Source organism: Chinchilla lanigera, unplaced genomic scaffold, assembly GCF_000276665.1.
Source record: "Chinchilla lanigera isolate Chin_1 unplaced genomic scaffold, ChiLan1.0 scaffold00003, whole genome shotgun sequence".
Taxonomy (NCBI): Eukaryota; Metazoa; Chordata; class Mammalia; order Rodentia; family Chinchillidae; genus Chinchilla; species Chinchilla lanigera.
Genome location: NW_004955404.1, coordinates 34,946,143 through 34,965,677, shown reverse-complemented (window position 1 = coordinate 34,965,677; position 19,535 = coordinate 34,946,143). Strand labels below are relative to the sequence as shown.

General features: G+C 34.1%; 1 protein-coding gene across 1 annotated transcript in view; it reads right to left on the bottom strand.

Annotated features, from left to right (window-relative positions):
- Dach1 (dachshund family transcription factor 1) overlaps positions 1-19,535 on the bottom strand; it is a 378,258-nt gene that overhangs the window by 152,360 nt on the left and 206,363 nt on the right. The window contains exon 4 of the mRNA XM_013516960.1: positions 12,682-12,843. Within this exon, the coding sequence (XP_013372414.1) occupies positions 12,682-12,843 (162 nt within the window). The remainder of the gene's footprint in view (positions 1-12,681; positions 12,844-19,535) is intronic.

Sequence of the window (19,535 nt, the reverse complement as noted above, 5' to 3'; positions counted from 1 at the left end):
AGGCCAGTAGATTAAAAAAGAGGAAAGGAAGAGGAAATATATAAATTAAGAAAGTTTTAAAGATATACCTTCGCTCATTCACAAACTTTTTTTGCAAATTATCCCAATTGGCAAAAGTAAAATCACTTTTATTTTAATGTACTCATTTTTGAGAATTCATGTATTTGAAAATGACACATATGTAGAAGCTTCAATATCAGTGTGGATGAAGCCAGTGAGACACATCTCTCTTAGTTCACAGGGGAACTTAGAAATTGCTGAGTTACATTTTGTGGTAAACATTTTGTGATGTCTCCAAAACTGTTATAAACATTTCTGAGCTCGCTTTTTCAGGGAACTCTTTTAAAAATCAATTACAAGTGAAACTCTTTCAATGCAAGTGTTTTAAAATGTCAAGCTCATATTACTTTTTTGCCTTACTGTGCATCAACAGCAATATTTCAAAGCATGTAGATTAAATTGATTATGTTACATAATTAAGCTGTTAAAGGGAGTTGAAGGTACAAGTATACTAAACTTCACACCACAGCAGAATTGGTGTGCTTTTTAAGAAAATAAACTCAGGTAAAACATGAGAAAGGCAAAGAGAGAAAACGTGAGGTAATAAGGAAGTATGAATGGTCAGGTTTTATTTTAAGAGCATGTTCAAGAATATTCATTGAGATTAGAAAATATTTTCTAACATTATAGGTCAACAAATTAAAATAGTAAATGTTTTATTTATGATTAATGAATCAGAACTTTAGAAAGTATTCTATAGAAAATGGTAGTATATCATTTCTAGTCAAAATTGACAACACATTCTAGTCTATTCAAGAATTTACTATAATCAAGGTCAGAATATACTTATTTTAATAATGTATAATATGAATGCATATGAATAACTCAAATGTACATATATTTGTGATGTATACATATCTAGCTGCTTTTATTAAAAGGAAATATTGTCAAAACTTTCAAAGTTAGAGTCACTAACTTTTTATGTATAAATAACCTAATAGAGTGTTAACTATATAACATTATGTAAATTATATATTTTTAAAAGTAAGATTAAAATCTGTACCTTTCAAGAAGTGAGCTCCCCTCCTCAACAAATGAATCACCCATTACTGTCAAAGGAAAGGATTAAAATTCTTTATGTCTGTGTGGCAAACACATTGATATTAATTGGTTTGTCCTTTCAAGTTGTGTTTATCTCTTCATTTCCATCACTGTTTCAAAGGTCACTCTGTTCCATTTATAAATCCAATATGACAGAGATTAGTAAAAGCAAAAAGCAACAACTAAATGAGTACATCATCATGCAATCACACATCTCACAATTCATTTATCCAATTAATAAAAAATACCATCAAATGCTTCGTGGTGAATTTCTTTCAAAGCATCCAAATGGCTCTTGTCAAGATAACTTAATCATCAACATTTAGGTTAGACTTTAAAAGAAATATAGAGAAAGGGTGAGACTGTACTTCAGTGGAAAGACAGTCAAATAAATATGCCTACATTTTTCCAAAACAAAATACTACATACAATATATTACAAAACCTGTATGTATTTAACACATGCAGCTTATACTTGAAATAAGTTAATGAGAGTTTTGGAAGCTGAAATGTCAGGCTTCAGTTGTGTGAGAGTTTTGGAAGCTGAAATGTCAGGCTTCAGTTGTGTGTGTGTGTGTGTGTATGTGTGTGTGTGTGTGTGTGTGTGTGTGTGTGTAACTATTTAATAGTTAAGGCCAGACGTGAAGAAAGAAAAACTAACAGATTTAAAGCAGTGCTTTCATGTACTAATGGAAATAAGACATGTTATAGTCTAGTTGTTTATTTCTCTACATGCATTTTAAAATATTCTAGATCACGACATTTCTCTCTTGAAGTAAGTATAAGTTAGGACAGTGGCAGTTATATAAAAACACAAGAATAAAAAGACTAAATATGTACCTGTGCGCAGTGCAACTAGCAACTCTAGGTGGTTGAGACTCAGATTGTTAAAAGAAACCAGCTGATTTGCCTTTTATGAAACCAGCTGATTTGCCTTTTATGAAACCAGCTGACTTGCCTAATAAAACTAACATTTTCAAATGTTATTTTTATCAAAGATGGACATCAAACTTATATTATGTTTGACTTGTTATTTTTACAAACTCCTTTGCAGAAATACAGTTCTGATATTCAAATATAAAGTAATAAAGAGGAAAATCAGAAAAATATAAGCAAATGCAAGATAATTTAGAAGCCCAGCTGCACAATTTCAGTATTTAAAGGATAGTGAGGTGGAAGGAAACCCACTCACAAAAAAGCAGACTAAAGCACACAGAGAGGATTATTTCAAAATCACATAGGCTTTTTTCTAAAAATGCACATAAGTGAAATGAAAACAAATTGAAATTGGTTTCAGAAACCTCTTTTTTTTTTTCTTTCTCTCTTAGTTGTATTATATTGTGTTTCCTGAAACATTATATGGCCACAGAATCCTAAAGCAGAATAAGAGTATTCCTGAAGTTTCTGAGTCTTGAAGTTTCCCTTATCGTACAAGTGACACAGTTCCCAAATGTAAATTATTAACCACTACTTTGTATTAAATGTCACATCACTTTATATTTGTTTATTAATTTATGCATACTTAATTATGTAGCTATGTATGTATCAATGTACGTAGTTTTACTATTTTGAAAAGCAAGCTGTCCTTTTTAAATTCAATATACTTACTGGGAAAAAATTTAAGTAAAAATATATTTATTAAATGGTTTGTGAAGATGGTAAATTCATCTTTCCCTAGATACTTTAAAATCGTAATACTATGTATAGAACTAAGACATTGTTCCTCAAAGGTCCTAATCTATGTTTTTGTAGGGAGAAAATCCCAGGTGAACTACTTCTTCTGAAATTTTTACTTGGAACAATGAAAAATGTTTCTGATAATTCCAGAAATGTGCAATTCTCTATGAATTCAATCAAGAAAAAGACTTAAATATTTACCACCCTGTCTATAGGACTGATCAAAATGTAAAGAGCTTCTGAAATGTTTTAACTTTCAAATATCCATATGTGAGTATTCAATATGACTGAACACACACAAACGTATGGAAGCTCTCTTCTTTGTCCCTATGCAGATTATTACCCTCAGCCTACAAATGACCCCAAGGAAGTAAGTACACTTCTTGGCCGAACAATTTATCAACAGCTTGAAGTGACAGGAATGGTGATTCAATCCTGCATCCTCACATATCAGATGTAGGCCACATTCTTCAGTCTGCTGAAAACCAGAAAGGGAAAAAGTCCCTGTCGCATTTGCCCTTTCACAGAGAAGGAAATATTATTAGAAAGGACATAAACAGACTAATTAAATCACAGCAGTATGGCTGGGATGACAGCTGGTACAGCGTGTGACTGAGAAGATCCATATCTGTGAACAGGAGGTACTTCACTTCCAATCCATTCGCTATTAGGTGCTTTCAAGCTTGCTGTGCAGACATTAAATAATAACATATCATTTCCAAGACTAAAACGATGTAAAGAAACAAAAAAAGGCTTTCTAACTAAGAAATCTTTTGTGCAACACAGAAAAAAAATCATTTACCACTCAGTTCTGCTTTTGAGATAAAGATGTAATAATGCCATTACCTTTCATCAGCAGGATCCTTGAAAATCAACACTCTTTGCTTATCATGCTGTGAAATACAAATAGAGCTAAAGGCATGGTCTGCGAGGCACTGCTGCAGCGATATTAACTAACAGATCTGCCCTTTGTGAAGGAAACCGTATCCGTTTCATTAGTGCAGACTCTAATTCAAAACTGTTGAAAATGAACTGCACATACTGTTTTAATAACAACATTCCTAATCATTATCAAACTGGTAATTCTCTCAGCACTGAATGTAAGGGTCTGTGTTTCCATTATGACCTGCTGTTAAAGAAAACCATATTTAAATCCTCCCTTCTTTGCTATCCTTCAAATTATCCACATTTATTTTGGGGAGCTTGGGACATCAAGAGCACGCAAAAGTATGGATGTTACATTATTTCATCAGTAAACTGATATTTGCAGATACCTATGTCAACTATTACATTATTTACTAATCCTTTAGTTATATTGTTTTACACTCGATTTGCCATGCCATGATTCATACAAATGGCTTTGTATGATTTCGGGATATTTGGCCCAGTTACAAAAGAATCAGTCCACACAAATGTGCAACGCTAGGTTGGGTGGCAGGTGCTTTGGGCTCGGAACTTGTGTGCACACACAGTCATGTTGGGCCCCAAGCTCTCTGGTGACATCTCAAAGAATACCTTTTTGGATATCAGGGTATTAGATCTGAAAATACATGTCACTAAAATTGTATTTTACAAAACACAAAGGCGAAGATTTATTTTAATCATGTCTCAATCATATGAAGCTAAACTTAAAGTAAATGAAACAATCGAAGATCATATTAACAAAGACTGTCTGACTTCAAAGGAATTGGATACGCACTATAATACATTTTCAGGGGCTGGGGATTTAGCTCAGCGGCACAGCGCCTGCCTGGCAAGCGCAAGGTTATGAGTTCAATTCCTGGGACCAGAAAAACAAACAAACAAAAAGAAATACATTTTCAGTACTGCGTTATTTTGAACTGTGATATTTGCTTCCTCTGTGCTTTATATTTGAAGTTTAAGTAACTACTATAGTGGAGTGAAAAAAGTTGGCAATGATCATCTCCAGGGCTTTCCTAAAAGAAAATAAATTCATTCTTCTAAGAAGTAACAGAGTCTATCATATTTATCACTTTTCTATTCCACTTGAATATATCCCACATTTTCTTATGCTTTATGATTATACGAGGATATACTGTAGAATAAGTTCATTAAATATATGTTTCTTAGCACGGTATGCTTGAGTTATCAGGTTTACTTCATTATCCAGTCTTTATTTAGAATAAGCAATGTTAAAATTAAAAGAAAAACATTTTAGGATATTTTTCCAATAATGTTCTCCAACTCTTCAGATGAATATAAAAAGTCTTCATGAAATGAAGAAGACACTGCATGAAAAATTGAAAATGTCCTCTGAATTCTGTTTATCTATACCAAATGATATATTTACAAGTTCATACAGGAATCTAATATATGTTAGTAAGCATCATCTAATGATTTTATTAGCATACAGAAATAGATTTAAGGATATATATTTAAATATTTTAAAGTGAAAAATTATCTTTCTAATACAGTAATATAGTTCCCATTAATTATCACCTGTTGTGATCATTGATATTTTTATTCTTTCACATAAACAACAAATATCAAAAATAAATTATAAAAAAGTACAAAATGATGCCATTAACTTTCTAGAGAATCAGAAAAAAAAGGTTCAGTAAAATGATCCATAGTTTTACACATGCATTTTAAAATAATCTAATTTTAAACTACGTTTTTAAACATCCACAATTCTTTCACAACAGTGTAGTAATGTTAGCCCCCCCCAGTCTCTTACAATCTCTAATGAAACAGGTATATATGAGAAAAGTTTTAAAGAAGTGCCATCTTTTATTTCTTGTTTTCAAAACAAATATTATCTACCTTTATCCATCATAAGTGATGGTTACAAATATCTATACAGATATCCCACGATATGCAGTACATATCATTAACTTTTTTAGGGGAAATTTGAGTGGCTTGTGGATTAGTATTTGTTTTAGGAACCACTATAATGAATTCCTTCTTGTATTTTAGCTTGTATTGAGTTTTTATAAGTCAAAAGATTTTAGAGCCAAGAAGAAAGTTGGTCACAGAGATCCTTAATTAAATAAGACGTTTTATTATAAAAGAAAATTGAGAAGTTAAGAGACTTACCTAAGCAGCTACATTCCTTATAAGCTACATTATTTTTTGAAGCTAAATCTTGTGATGTGTTTGGCTGTCTGTGATCCCTATCTCACTTTGTGGGCGTAATCAGAGCATCTTACTTGTCATGATACAAGACGTTCAAATTTTACACAATGATTTTTGATAACATTGTAGTAAATTAGGTATGTATTCTTCATAGTTCATTATTAGACTATCTTATTTAATATATTTAAGAAGAAAATGCCAGAAATATTCAGCACTTACAAATGCATTAACATTGATGAAAGAGTAACTCGGAACTTTTTTTGGTTGTTTTGTTTTTTTTAACATCAGAATAAGCAACTTTGTGTAAAAAGTCAGGATATGAAGACATCTTTTTCATAGGGAATGATGTTAACCATATGGCCTATTCACAATCAATTGAATTACAAACCACGGCAGTTCCTACACTTTTAAGAGATGCTTATGTGGTCTTCCATTAAAATTCCACTACTGTGACATTTCTGAAAAGGTTTACATTTGGACATACTTTCCTTACCATATGGGAAGTCACAGAGAACAAAAGCATCAATTAAAAGTGTTTGTACATAAATTGATGGTTATCAGTTCTAAAATATTTCTTATCTTCATGTGTCAGTGTCTTTTTGAACTTTTAGGCTGGTCTTTTGTGTTTTCATGTTTACAAGAACCACATTATTAATATTGTTCAATCTTATTTTTCACACAGGAAGAAGGATCTTACAAATTACCGTGAAGCAGAAAAACATTAAAGGTAGAAAAAAAAAACTTTCCACATTTAATCTGTTAAACAATAGCAAATTTCTTATGAATCAGTGATACTGTAATTGAACTGGAGACATTTTTAGAGCAAGCTTGCCTTGGCTTTTTCACCCTCCGATTTGGAATCTGCTCACAGTACTGCCAGCTTAACCAAAAAGGATTAACTCTCATATCCAACTGAGAACACAGATAATTCTCAGTAATTGGTAAAAAATGAAGATGAATGGGGCTGAGAGATAAGGAGCAATTAGCTCATCAGCAGTTACAGCTGTGCACTCAATCCGGATCCATCTCTTGAGTCTCGGCCCCTTTTAAAGAACCTAAGCAGAATAAGCATAGGACACCCCTCCCCAAAAAATTGCTATACCTGCCCATCATTTCTCCAGTCTTCCATTTTATTTCCTTACTGCACAAAGACACCTGTCACAGCACGCTATGTAAATTACTACCTCTCTCAGGACCTATGTCTAAAGCCAATCTTCTTTTTAAACTTTTCTTTTTATAACAGAAACCAAATGACTACTGTAGACACTCTTAAATTCCCTGTCAATCGTTTCATTATAGCAGCATCATCTGTTTGAAAATATAAGCAATTCCCTCATCTAATTATAGGAAGGATTTGAGGTTCATTAACATTGCCATGGCAGAGAATCCAATGTGCAACCGCAGAGCTCTGCTTGGTGGCCTGCATTCTCGGTTTCATCATTTGCTTCCTCAAGGTCTCTCAGACTTTTTTCCTGAAATCATAAAATTAATTTTTTCCTTCCAAATAGACACATGTGTCAGAAGAAAGGAAATGGCTCTAGTGTAAACCATTCTATTTCTGTAGGAATGCTTTTTGCCCCCTTTTAAGATAAGGAGATGGTCACTGGGAAAGTTAATTTTATCTCCCTATCTACCCTGCCTTTTTTCTTTTTTTTTTTTCCTCATATTTATTTTGTTTTCTTGGTTGAGGGAAAGTAGAGGTAAGGAATGAAGAATAGTATTAAAAAGCACATCATTTACCCCAAACTCAAGTCCTGATTCTGTCTTGAAATGTCTATATCTTGGTAAATATTTTAAGTTTGAGAAAAAGAAAGTACCACACATTTTGTGCATGTGAAATGTGGTCAGATGTGTAGGTCGCTGCGTAGTGTCAGCTTGCCTATGTTCCTCCGTGCTCAAAAAGACAAAATACTGAAGTCTTAAGATTACTTCACTTCCTTAAAGAAATAACAGCAGTTAGGGGGTTATGACTATAGTTTAAACAATGAGATTTTCTTGGGACATCTGTTTTGAGATCACATTTTGAATAGATATGAACTCATTTCCTACTAAGCAAGCAATCTACTATTGTTGATAGCTGTTTACCAGTTCTATGAGTCAGATATTAGCTAGTGGCAAAGGTCCCTCTCAAATCCTCTGAGTATTTTTTAAACTGTGTACATAGTGTTTTCCTTAAATAAAATGTTAAGAGAAGTACAAATGCAGTCTTTTCCTGCCTCTTGGTAAATTATGTTCCACAAAACTTTGCACTTGGGAATAATATTTAATGCATTTATTTTTAAAGGCTTATTTCCTTTGTTGTCTTTACTGAAGGAAGTAAGGCACTAGGCTTAGCAAGTATTTAAAAAACATAGATACTTTAAGAGATGCTCACTATGTCAATATTTATATAGCATTTAAAAACTAGAAGTAAAATTAAGTTTCCTTTATTTAGATTAAACCAATTGTGATTAATTTAGCATCCACAAAAGTGTCTAATGCCAAAAAGATAAACAAATAAAAACACAGTAATGTACACTATCAAATTGACCTTGGGTTCACCAGTTTTAAATTCTTCTTTTCCAATATCCCAGTTCTAATTTCCAAGGAGCACTTTTTAAAGTGGTTATGCAGATCAGTCCTTAAAGCAAAAAAAATAGCAATTTATCTGGCCTGCATGTTGTGGATAGGGTTGCCACTAAAAAGAATCCAGGACATTTTTCCTTCTTATCTGCAATGTAGCTCGTATCAGCCAACCTGTCACAAGATAGTACTTGATATAAACAAGAGATTGCTAAGACATCTCAGTAATCAATATCAGGATGGCTACAGTATGGAAACCCCAACCAGTGCATATCATTTGTCTCAGCATCTATTTCTATGGCCAAATGAAGCATTAATTCAAATCATAAATCTATGGTGATTTAAATCTGGGAATGAGCACCTGCCTGCTTTAATGATTTATTTTGTACATTTCAGTAAGCAGGAGATTTGTCCATATGAACTGACAGGTCACCTTCAGATGCCAGGAGCAGACTGTTTATCACCATGCAGACTAGCATTCCATCTTAGCAAGTAAATATTAAACTAAAAGAATCCAATTGATTGTGGATGAGGGAGAAGGGCGACGTGGCCGTATATTTCACTCAGTATGCTGATGCCTCACTTAGATCCATTCTGAGGTCCTCACTTCACCCTGAAAGTGATCACTCTGTGAGCTCAAGGTTACCAAGTAAGATCGGGGTACAAAATAATTGTTTGTCGGTGTCAAAGATGTGTTTGAATAGCTTTTTTTCGGCTAATTTTTAAGATTCACATTAAAAAGTGCAAAAGATCTTCTATAACAAAACTACATGGTCTCCTTACCAAGCCAAGCCAAACCAAACCAAATGAAACTGATCAACAACAAAAATCTATTTTCTGGGACTGCATGGATTTATTTACAACCAAGGGGGAAAAAGTGCTTCTACAAAAGAATGCTTACAATATTTACAAGCACTTGTGTGCCAAATGAGTATAGGAGGTAAATGGAGCACTGAATTGACTTCCAAAATGTCAGTAGATTTGAGCAAGACTAAGTGGCCCCAATACCTCACTCAAGTGACTTCAAAGAGCCAATTGATTCACGGGATTAGTAAATTTGTATTCTGACAGATGTGCATTCGAGATTCTTGAGATTCTTCTGGAATTCATATATTTCAATCCCAATTCTTTACTCCTTCATGAGAACTGATTCTCCTGGAGGATGCAGCACTTTCTGTTAGAGCTGCCTGTTTCTTTAGCCATCCCACCCATAGACTGTATGCACCTTGGTTTCCGGGCCTGTCTTAGATTATTTTTGTATTGTTTGCATGCACTGAAATTGAATATACAAAAATTTCAAATGATGTAACAGCTACCCTCAAATTTCCTCACAGTGTAACAAGTAATATCTATCAGAGAGAATAGCAGGAAGCAGTTTACAGCAGTGAAATGAGGAAAAAGGCTATTTTCAGGAGGGTAGGCTTAGAGATATAGTAATATCAAAAACAATGCCAAAATGCCAACTAAGCAATGCAATAAGCACTAAACATGCATTTAAAATCTCATGATGTAGACATTGTTATCGATACCATTTTTCCAAATGTGGAATGTTAGGCTCAGGAGGTTTACATAACTTTCCAAAGTGGCAGGGCAAATAATTACTGAATACTTACCCAGAGGCAGGCACTGTCCTCAGAACCAGAGAAGACCAGGATCATAAAAACTGGTTAATTCAGTGACTGCATTGTAAGTCCCAGTCCCACTCCTCTCTACCCTTTCCAATGACCTCTTCCCTTCCCAAGCTGATTTTCCCTGCTCTCTAGATGAACATGTAAGGGTACATGTTCTTATAGGGAAACATGAGGTCCTTGGGAAGAATAATATAAACTGAAAATTTTTAGAAGACAGGAGCATATGAAAATGGTAAATTTTTGTTTGTTTGTCCAAAGTATATGTACAATAGAATGAACCACATGCATTAGGAATTAGCAATGACAATGATGGTAACACATCTCAAAATATCAAAACTTTCTGGGAAAATTTAAGTAAATTTCTGTTCCTGATCCAAATTAAGGATTGATAGTCAATGTCAAAGCTAACAAGCAGTATAAACTACCAGCTACATCCTTTATTGGAAGAAAAATTATATCTTCCAATTACAATACACAGTGAAATTTAGATTATTTTATTTTAAGCTATTCAGATAGCCTAGGAACCAATGCATTAAAGTAAGCTATAATTTAACCACAGCAAAATGTTAGTGCACACCATCAAATACTAAATGCATATTAGTGCTTTATTATGAGTTATGTTCTTCTCACTTTTTGACTACTGGTTTCTCCAGAAGTGATCACTATTCTATTGCTCAGAAAAATTCCAAGGCAACATGTTTTAATATATTTTGTTTAAAATGTTATTATGTTGCCTACTCTAAGAATCTCTCCTGAAAACACCAACTATCAAAAATTTTGAAAACAATGCAGGCTACATTTTGGAACAATATATAGTTTATAGTGGCCAATAACTTATTTTTAAAAGTGTTCAATATTGTTCAGTGTTGCCAAAGTAAATGACTTTTATTTTAAAGCAATATACATGTAATAGCTCCAAAAGCAGCTTTATAATTCTTTCATGTTACTTTAATACTGGTTTAACTTAAAAGTCTCAATTTACATATACAAACCATGAACTAAATAATCCGATCTTCCTGGTCTTCTCCCTAATAGCACTTAGAAAGGCAAGCACTACCTTTTTTTCAGTCTTTTTCAGTTTTTGCTCTCTCTCTAGAATTTCTTTCATGTCTTTTCACCCTTCCAAACATTGCCACCAATACTTTTTCTCAATTCAAACCATTGCTGCCAGTCTCTTTCAAGGCATCTTATGATGTTATGGTGAACAGTTTTACTTTCTCCCAATTCACATTAAAAGCTGCCTTTTAGTTTCACAGAAGCAGTGGCTTTCTGTGCTTTGTATGTACATTCCAAAAGCACTTCTGAATTTTATAGTCATGGCTAGTGTCTGTTTCCAGAGAACTGATGTAAAAGTGACTATTCCTGAAATCGACAGTATTTCTTCATATACGATACCCATAATTATGAACAGAATGAATGGTTGAAAATAAAGGGTTTGCTATTACTCAGGAAATTATCTGTGAAAATGCTGCATGGAGAAGAGAATTAACTGGACTACCACAATTTTTTGGGGTCCTTCATGAGCATATGTTGAATATGGCAGCTGGTACACATTTTGTAGAATCCAAATTTTCAGTATTAAGTTACATTATGAATATGATTTCTGTGTGTTAAAGGAAAATGATGCAGTACAGTAACCAAATAAAAATGTTTTAGCATGCTATCTTCCAGGTGCTATAGATTTTATCAATAAAAAATTAATCCACATTTGAAATTGTTTTTGACAAAATAAATTACTCAAATGAACATTCTCCACAGTAAAACAGTTTTATTTGGCTTGACTGTAAGAGTTAAATTTTCATCTTTTCTTGCCTATACAGAAGGAAAGAAAAATTAAAATTGTATTTTTAATGGCAGAGACAATGGTAGTGGCTGTATATAGAAAGAATTACATCCTTGTTCACTGTAGTACATGAAAAAGATGTACAGTAGTCCTCCTTTATGGTTTTGTCTCTAATAATTTGAGTTACCTACAATAATTATGATTTGAAAATATTAAATGGCAAACTCCAGAAATAAGCAATTCATTAGTTAAATAACTTATCATAATACATTGTTGTCATTGTCCCATCTTAAGTAATTGCTAAGCTATTACTATTCCTAATTTGTAAAGTAAACTTTACTATAGGTATATATGTAGCATAATACACATGAAGTTTATCACTATCCATGTTTTCTAGCATCCACTGAGGTCTTGGGACACAGCCTCCACAGCTGAGGGTACTGCTGTATGCACTTTGCTGGTGATAGTGATACACTTCTTACCTTATAACAAATGCATTAAAAGAATAAAAAGTAAATCATTGGGTTGTATTAGTATATATTTTTCTTTTGTTTTAACTACACTCAATATTTATTATTCTGATTATTAATATTTATGTGTATTATGGAATATGTTAATTGAATACTTACCTAGTTGATCCTATAAAAAATTAGTAGTGCCAACCATGCCAGCAGAGCACATGTGGATAGAATGGTTATCCTCACAATACTCAGTGTTCCTGTGCTAGCACTAACTTTAACTTCTCAGTGGGTAGAAAAGGGTTTGGCTCTGGAAAAGTAAGTAGTTCCATGGCAAAGGGATCACAATTCACTTCAGTGAACATAAAACTTACCAACACTTGAATTCATGTCTCCATTTTCGGAATCAGCTCCATGTTGGTTATTACTGGCATGATAGTTACTCATAGCTTCTAATTTGATTTTTTTCACCTTCATTGCTTCGGCGATAGCTGCATTGGTAGCAGCAGCAGCTGCTGCAGCTGCTGCTGTAAGACCTTAAAAGAATAAGTTAAAAATGAGGTAATTCAAATTCAGATTTGTCACGTAATCATCCATGTATTTTTTATAACTCACATACAGCATATATAAGATCATCTGATTTCTTTATAAAGCATTTTGAGAGGACATTCACTGCCAACTGACCAATGTCATTTAACACTGATAAAAAGAGAAGACAGCTCCTAAACTCCCAAATTAAGTATCAGCAGAAACAAAATTCATACATAGAATTATGGTGATGGAAATGCAGCCAGAGTTATCTCTCAAGGAAACCAGTCTGAACGAGCCATTCTTGGTCCAAGTCCCCCACAGTTGCCTAAAAAGGAACTGAATTGCTGGCTTAAACCACAAGAGCCAACTTCATCACCCACAGTTTCTTCCACACTGTCTCACACCACACTCAAGCTGTGTCAAACATGCCACCCTTTCACATAAATAACCTGTCTCTTCAATCTTCTGCTTTCCTACATGCCATTGCTTTTGTCCAGGATGATCTTGCTACCTGACTTACTTCGCTGAGTTCTTAAACTCCAAGGAACTCCTCATGTTTAGGAGTGTAACCTCCTTTCCCCCAGGCTGTCTACTTTTCTCCTTCTGGACCACATTTGTACTTCCATTGTAGCACTGTAGCTGTCCATCAGGCATCCTCTCTCCTCACCAGATGGTGAGCTTCTCAGAGGCATGTTCTGTGTATCGCTGCACAACTTAGCAACCTCAGAATTGAGGAAAAATAAAATATGATAATAGCAAATAGTTTGCTTCTGTTTGTAAAATTTAAGTACTGATGCATATTATGAAAAAAGATTAATCACCTTAATAACTCAATGCTATTGGTCACTCTAGTCTTTCTTTAAACATGCATATAATATCCAGCATGCTATTTGAGCAGGAAAGTGGTTTGTCTTCATTAAATGTTTCAACTTTTACCAAGTCAATTCACTTCAGCCTGCCATTTTTCATCTGCAGAACAGCAGACACTGGAATATAGGAATAAACTCTTCTAATCCTAGAATGTTAAGCCTATGAAAGCGCACATATCCTCTCCCTACTTTGCACATGTATTCCTTTTGCTACAGCCTCTTTAGTATTTCTGACCATGGTGCTCCAGACCCCTATGAATTCATCTGTGTGATTTATTCCCAGTTGGTGGATTAGAGACTGAGCGCCCCTCTTTTTTTTTCCTCCCCACTAGTTACTACGGCAAACACACTCAGCCCAAGGAATTATAAGGAAGCCTTTCTCTGTGGAAATCTCTGCTATGTTTTCAGAGAGCAGGAGAAGACTGCACCTTCTCTTCAGATCTGCACGAAGAGGCTCTGATCACTTTCACCCCAACTCAACAAGACCTACAGATTGGATCTTTGCATGGAAAACTGATAGCCACTCCTTAAAAGGCACTGATCTAAATTCAAAGAATCCATGTGGGTTTTGGTCTGAACATTCACTGCCTTTTAAGTCTTAACTTGAACTGATTCTCTCATCTTCCTATGACTGAATTTTTCCCCAATTACTCATTTCCTTCAAAGATGTTTCAGAACATTTTCTTTCCTGTTCTCTTAAAATTCTCTGTGTGTTTCCCAGAAAATCTCTCTTATTTGGTTTTGCCGTGTCACCAACGTGAACATCTTATTTATTCCTTCCCTTGGTTGCCTGATGTTGACCCCTCTGTGATTTATACCACTTCTTAGGCCTCACCTTTTCTTTACCCTGCAGGTAAATCTTTCTCATTGTGTTCAAATAATATTAATGAACCTACACTTTAGGATATGATTGACATTATCATATGAGTAAAATCAAATTAAGTGATATGCAAATAAAGTATGCATGATTCAGCCATGGACAAGCTATGAAATTGCCTCCTAATCACAAATTGTCTAATCCCACAGGAAAAATATAAGGATCAAATCAAATAAACTGTGTGAAAAATTCCACGTTATGTTTAGTGGAAAAAATACACCCCATACATTCCAGTTCTTAAGTAACAAAATCAAAACCTAGTTAAGATTTCTGCAGAACGTCCGTAGGCTGGCACAGCTCCCTGAGCTACAATAATTATATCTGTCATCAGATGACTGTCTCAGCCCTTAGTTTTAAATCTATGTTTTGTAACTTTATTATTCAATAGTTGTTCTAACTTACAGCACTCTTTTAGTTTCCTGTTTGATGGCATTTATAAATCTCCCATTTCTAATGCAGCTGAAAATGATGTGTCACAGATATTCACATGTATATAGTACATAGCATATGCACATAGCTTAACTACAGTACTTTTTAATATCTATTTTTAGTCCCATTTTTTTTGAACACAGGAAGAAAATTTTGACATAAGAAACAGTTGATGATTTTAGTTTCACTGAGTGCTCTGGTAGGCTTTTTATTGTAATTTTTCAATATCTTGCATATTCAACCAATTTCCATTTTCACTGCCCTCCACCATGCCAACTTCCTTTCTTTCATCTTGCGTCCTGCAACAAACTCCTCGACAACTTCCACTTCCCTCACTTCCAATGTCTTATCGTTCACACAGTGGTCAATGTGACCTTATGAAATGCAGATCTGCTTATGACTTTCAATTCCCGCTCTTAGGATCAAGTTCAGTGATTCACATGGTAGTCAGGACTCATAGTGCTCACTTCCTTGACTGTCTGAGTGGAATCATTGTTCCCCCTCTGTGCCCCAGATACGCAGGTTTTCTTTCACTTCCTTTTCGTTATTTCCAGCCTGTGCTTGCACGTGTTGTAGCTACTTTCCAAAGGCGCTCTGAAGTCCCCTGTCCCTGACCTGCTTAAGCCTTTTTTATGGAAATGCTCTAAGAGAAGCAGAGAAGCAAGCTGAGATCCCTGAATCTTCATCTTTATCAGTCTTCTAAGAACTGTCTCAAGGTTTACTCCTCCAAGAGCCATGCCTGACTTTTCAGCAAGCCGCCCCTTGAGTATATTTTGTGATTCGCCAGCTCCTGTTCTCTTCCCCGCCTGATGGGAGTCGGCCATCCCTAGCTGTGTCATAGAATCAGAGGGCGCCCGCCTTCAAATCAAGCAAGGAGCCAAGCACTGCCATCTCAGATTCTGACTCTGTCGGTTTGAGTTGGGACCTTTGTATTTGCATTACTTTTCATTAATTTTACTATCCCACAGGTCATTTTAATGTGCAGTCTGAAGAGAGCAAAGCAACTGCTTCATCTCTTCTTCTGCTTATTTTTTGAGGAAAATGGGTGTGGACCTAGGAAGAAAGGATTACGGCTAACTTCTCTACCTGACAGCACCAAAAGGATGGAAGTACTGTTTTTGTATATGCATCCCAAATGTTTATCACAGTGCTAGGCATAAATTGTCACTGAATGAAAAAAGACTTTTCAAACTAGATTACAGGGAGAACTGCAGGAGAAATATGGTTTTTATTCTGATTGTGCCAATGAAAAGTAGTTTAACCCATTGTTTTTATGTTACAATAAATGGGAATGTACTGGAAGTAGCAAGTGTCACCAATTTAATACAAAGCATGACTTTTCATAGGCACTTACCATAATTTCACTGATCATATTTACCCCTTACCTCAGACTTTTAGAGAATTTTTGTTATACCCTGCTTCCTTATCCCACCTTGAAATGCCTTATATTGCAATTTACCACTGCTTTTAACTCTTAATTAAAACAGCCTATTTTCCCTTCAAAACTAAGCAAATTGGTGTTTCTCAAAGTATAAGATTTTTTTTTCTTTTTTTTACAAAATTTCCTTTGTTGGAGGAAAAACATTTAAATAATAGAGAAGGAAGAGAAAAAAGAAAGACGAAAGAAAGAAAAAGAGAAAGAAAGAAAATGAAAGAGAGAAAGAAAGAAAGAAAGAAAGAAAGAAAGAAAGAAAGAAAGAAAGAAAGAAAGAAAGAAAGAAAGAAGAAAGAAATATTTCCATGGTATGTTCTTTCCTTATAGTGAAAGCTTATTACGCAAGCAGATCACTGTAGTGACTATCAAACATGAATATGTTTATGAATCAACAGGAAGCTTGTAAACTTTAGAGGACTTTAATGGAATATTAAAAAGTGAAAGTAACATAAATGATTAGGTAGGTTAAAATTTTTAGCAGTAGTCTGTTTACAAAATATGATTCAAGTTATCACCAAATAATCTAAGGGAAGTGAGCATCACATCCAACTGATAAGGCAAAATCTTTACATCAAAATCACCAATCTAACTGACGGGAGCACAGCTAGGTGGTAACTGTGAGGAACAAAGGGATGAAAAATGTTCCATTAACCTAAGGAATTATTATTTCCTCTATTTTACTTCATTAAGCCAACTCTTACCCTACCCAAGATTTATAGTATTTCATCCACAAATACGAGACTTGTCATGAACTAAGTCAAATGTAGCATGTTGTCATGTCATTTTAAAAGAATTTCTAAATCTAATTTATCATTGATGATGGGAAAATTTAATGTATATTAAAACTCATTTTCCCTGATAAAAACAAATTTAGAAATATTTTTGGTTTAAAAACAAGTTTTTCTTCAGACAAAGGATAATATATCATGGCCCCATTAACTGTACTTCAAGAAAGGGACTGTGCGTCAAGCATCAGAAAATATCCTGTATCCCTTATGTGATGCAATGACACTTAGGTTTCCTTTTCATTCCTAACTGATCACCACAAACTTCATCATCTGAAATTTAAAAGAAGTAACAGATTTTCACAGAGAAATTAGAAACACAGCTTGTCATATTATATAACTAATGGAAACATTGCTGTAGGTTGTATTCTGCTTTACTTCATCAGGGCAAATTCTAATGATTTTTTAAACAGGTTATTGTTTAAATTTTTAACCTGCCTAATCATTTAATTTCACCTTTTTATGTTCCACTACAGTCTTCTAAAGTTCCTGCTGAATTAGTAACCAATATGGAAGCTGCTGATCATCTAAATTCACTATTCTATAAGGAAGAAGTATAACAGGGTTGACAAAAGCACCCCAAACAATCACACACAATTTGGACAACATGTATACAATTTATCTGGAATAGCACAGAAAATTATACAATGTTCTAGGTTTGAAAATTTTCATCTCTAAAAATATGGATAACAATCCTGACCTCATAGTCATGTTGTGAAGAATTAAGGTAAAATAATATATACAACAGCCTGGAAACTTTCTAAGCCTCCCATATATGACAGCCGATATCATAAAATAAGTCATAGAGTCCATCATGTCCTTATCTGTAGTTTCAGCTTTATTCTGTTACTAACAAAAATGCAAATATAACAAAAGTTATTTAATGCACAGAGTGAGAATTTCGCCATTTAACAAATGGATATTTAAAACCAGGTTTCCAGTAAATCATTTCAACTACCTGTCTACAGTGAATAAATTTATCAAAAAAGCACTAAATCTTCATCATGTGCTTCATTGATATAAAGCCTTTGCTATTCCAAACTCAAAGTCCTAAAACCAATCCATAGATTTATCTTTTGGAAGGTAGGTGGACATTGTTGCCATTTAAGAGGATTACTTTAATTTGCAAAGACCACATTTCTTCTGCTTTCAATTTTTATTAAAGTAGCCTTTAAGTTCTTCAAATGCCATTAAGCGATCTTGATCACTCTTTTTAGAAAGGAAAAGTATCTTCCTTCTATTTATTTCAAATAAGTTAGTGCCCTTGGTTATAAATAGAAGATTACAACGATAGATTATAAATATCAATAAAAGAGACATATTGCTGTCAAGTTCTTTCTCTGATCTGTTTGTTTGCTCATTAACTTGAAAGGTCCAATCTTTGATCTTTGGTTTCAAAGACATCAAGATGACTTCCAAATGTTTGATATGTTGTCTACTTTTACACTGCATTCCATATAAAATGTGTTTCCCAAAACCTAATGGTTGAATAAAAGGGGTAACATCCATGAGATGTAAGTATTCAAACCAGTATTACAGACTCTTTAGTAGCCTATGTTACTTTACTGGAATTTAGAAGAAAGAAGTTTAAACATGCAGTAGATTATACTCCATGGTTGTTATTATTATTAATATTCTGTAATTGATAAGTTGTTTATGTCTGGCATCCTTCCTACTGATTATTCAGGGAGACAGGCGGCTTATAAATATCTCATCACTCCACCGTCACAGAAATTTCATCGACAGTGCTCATGCACAGCTATTAGCAATATGAATCTAACCATTACAAGAAGCAGGAAAATCGAACATGTGGCATTAATACGCAGTCCTGGTTCCTAACCATCTGATAGGCAGATGGTGTGAAGCGGATTCTCCAGCTGAAATGAAGGGGCACATCATTTAAAACCTTGTTTGCATTCTAACTGATATCAGTGCCATATTGATATACATGATACATCATGGCAGTATTTGAACAATCTAGTTTGTTTCAGTCATAAATGTTTACAGCCTTGTTTTTTAATCTTATAAGCATGTTCAGAAGAGTGTATTTTTAATTTATGAAAGCTATTGTTTACTTCTGTTGAAATAGAAGATTACTGGAAAACAGGAATATTAAATTACTTCCACCAGAGCAATATAACCAAGACAGACAAATAAAGTGAGTTTCTATTTTCGATAAGAATGTTGGTAAAGGAATTTTAAAATTAGCCCAGGCATTTTGTGCATTAAATACATTTATTCACTTAAACCTTGCAGCTATTTTCTCCTGAGTGGCATACAGAGAAACTTAACACTTTACATA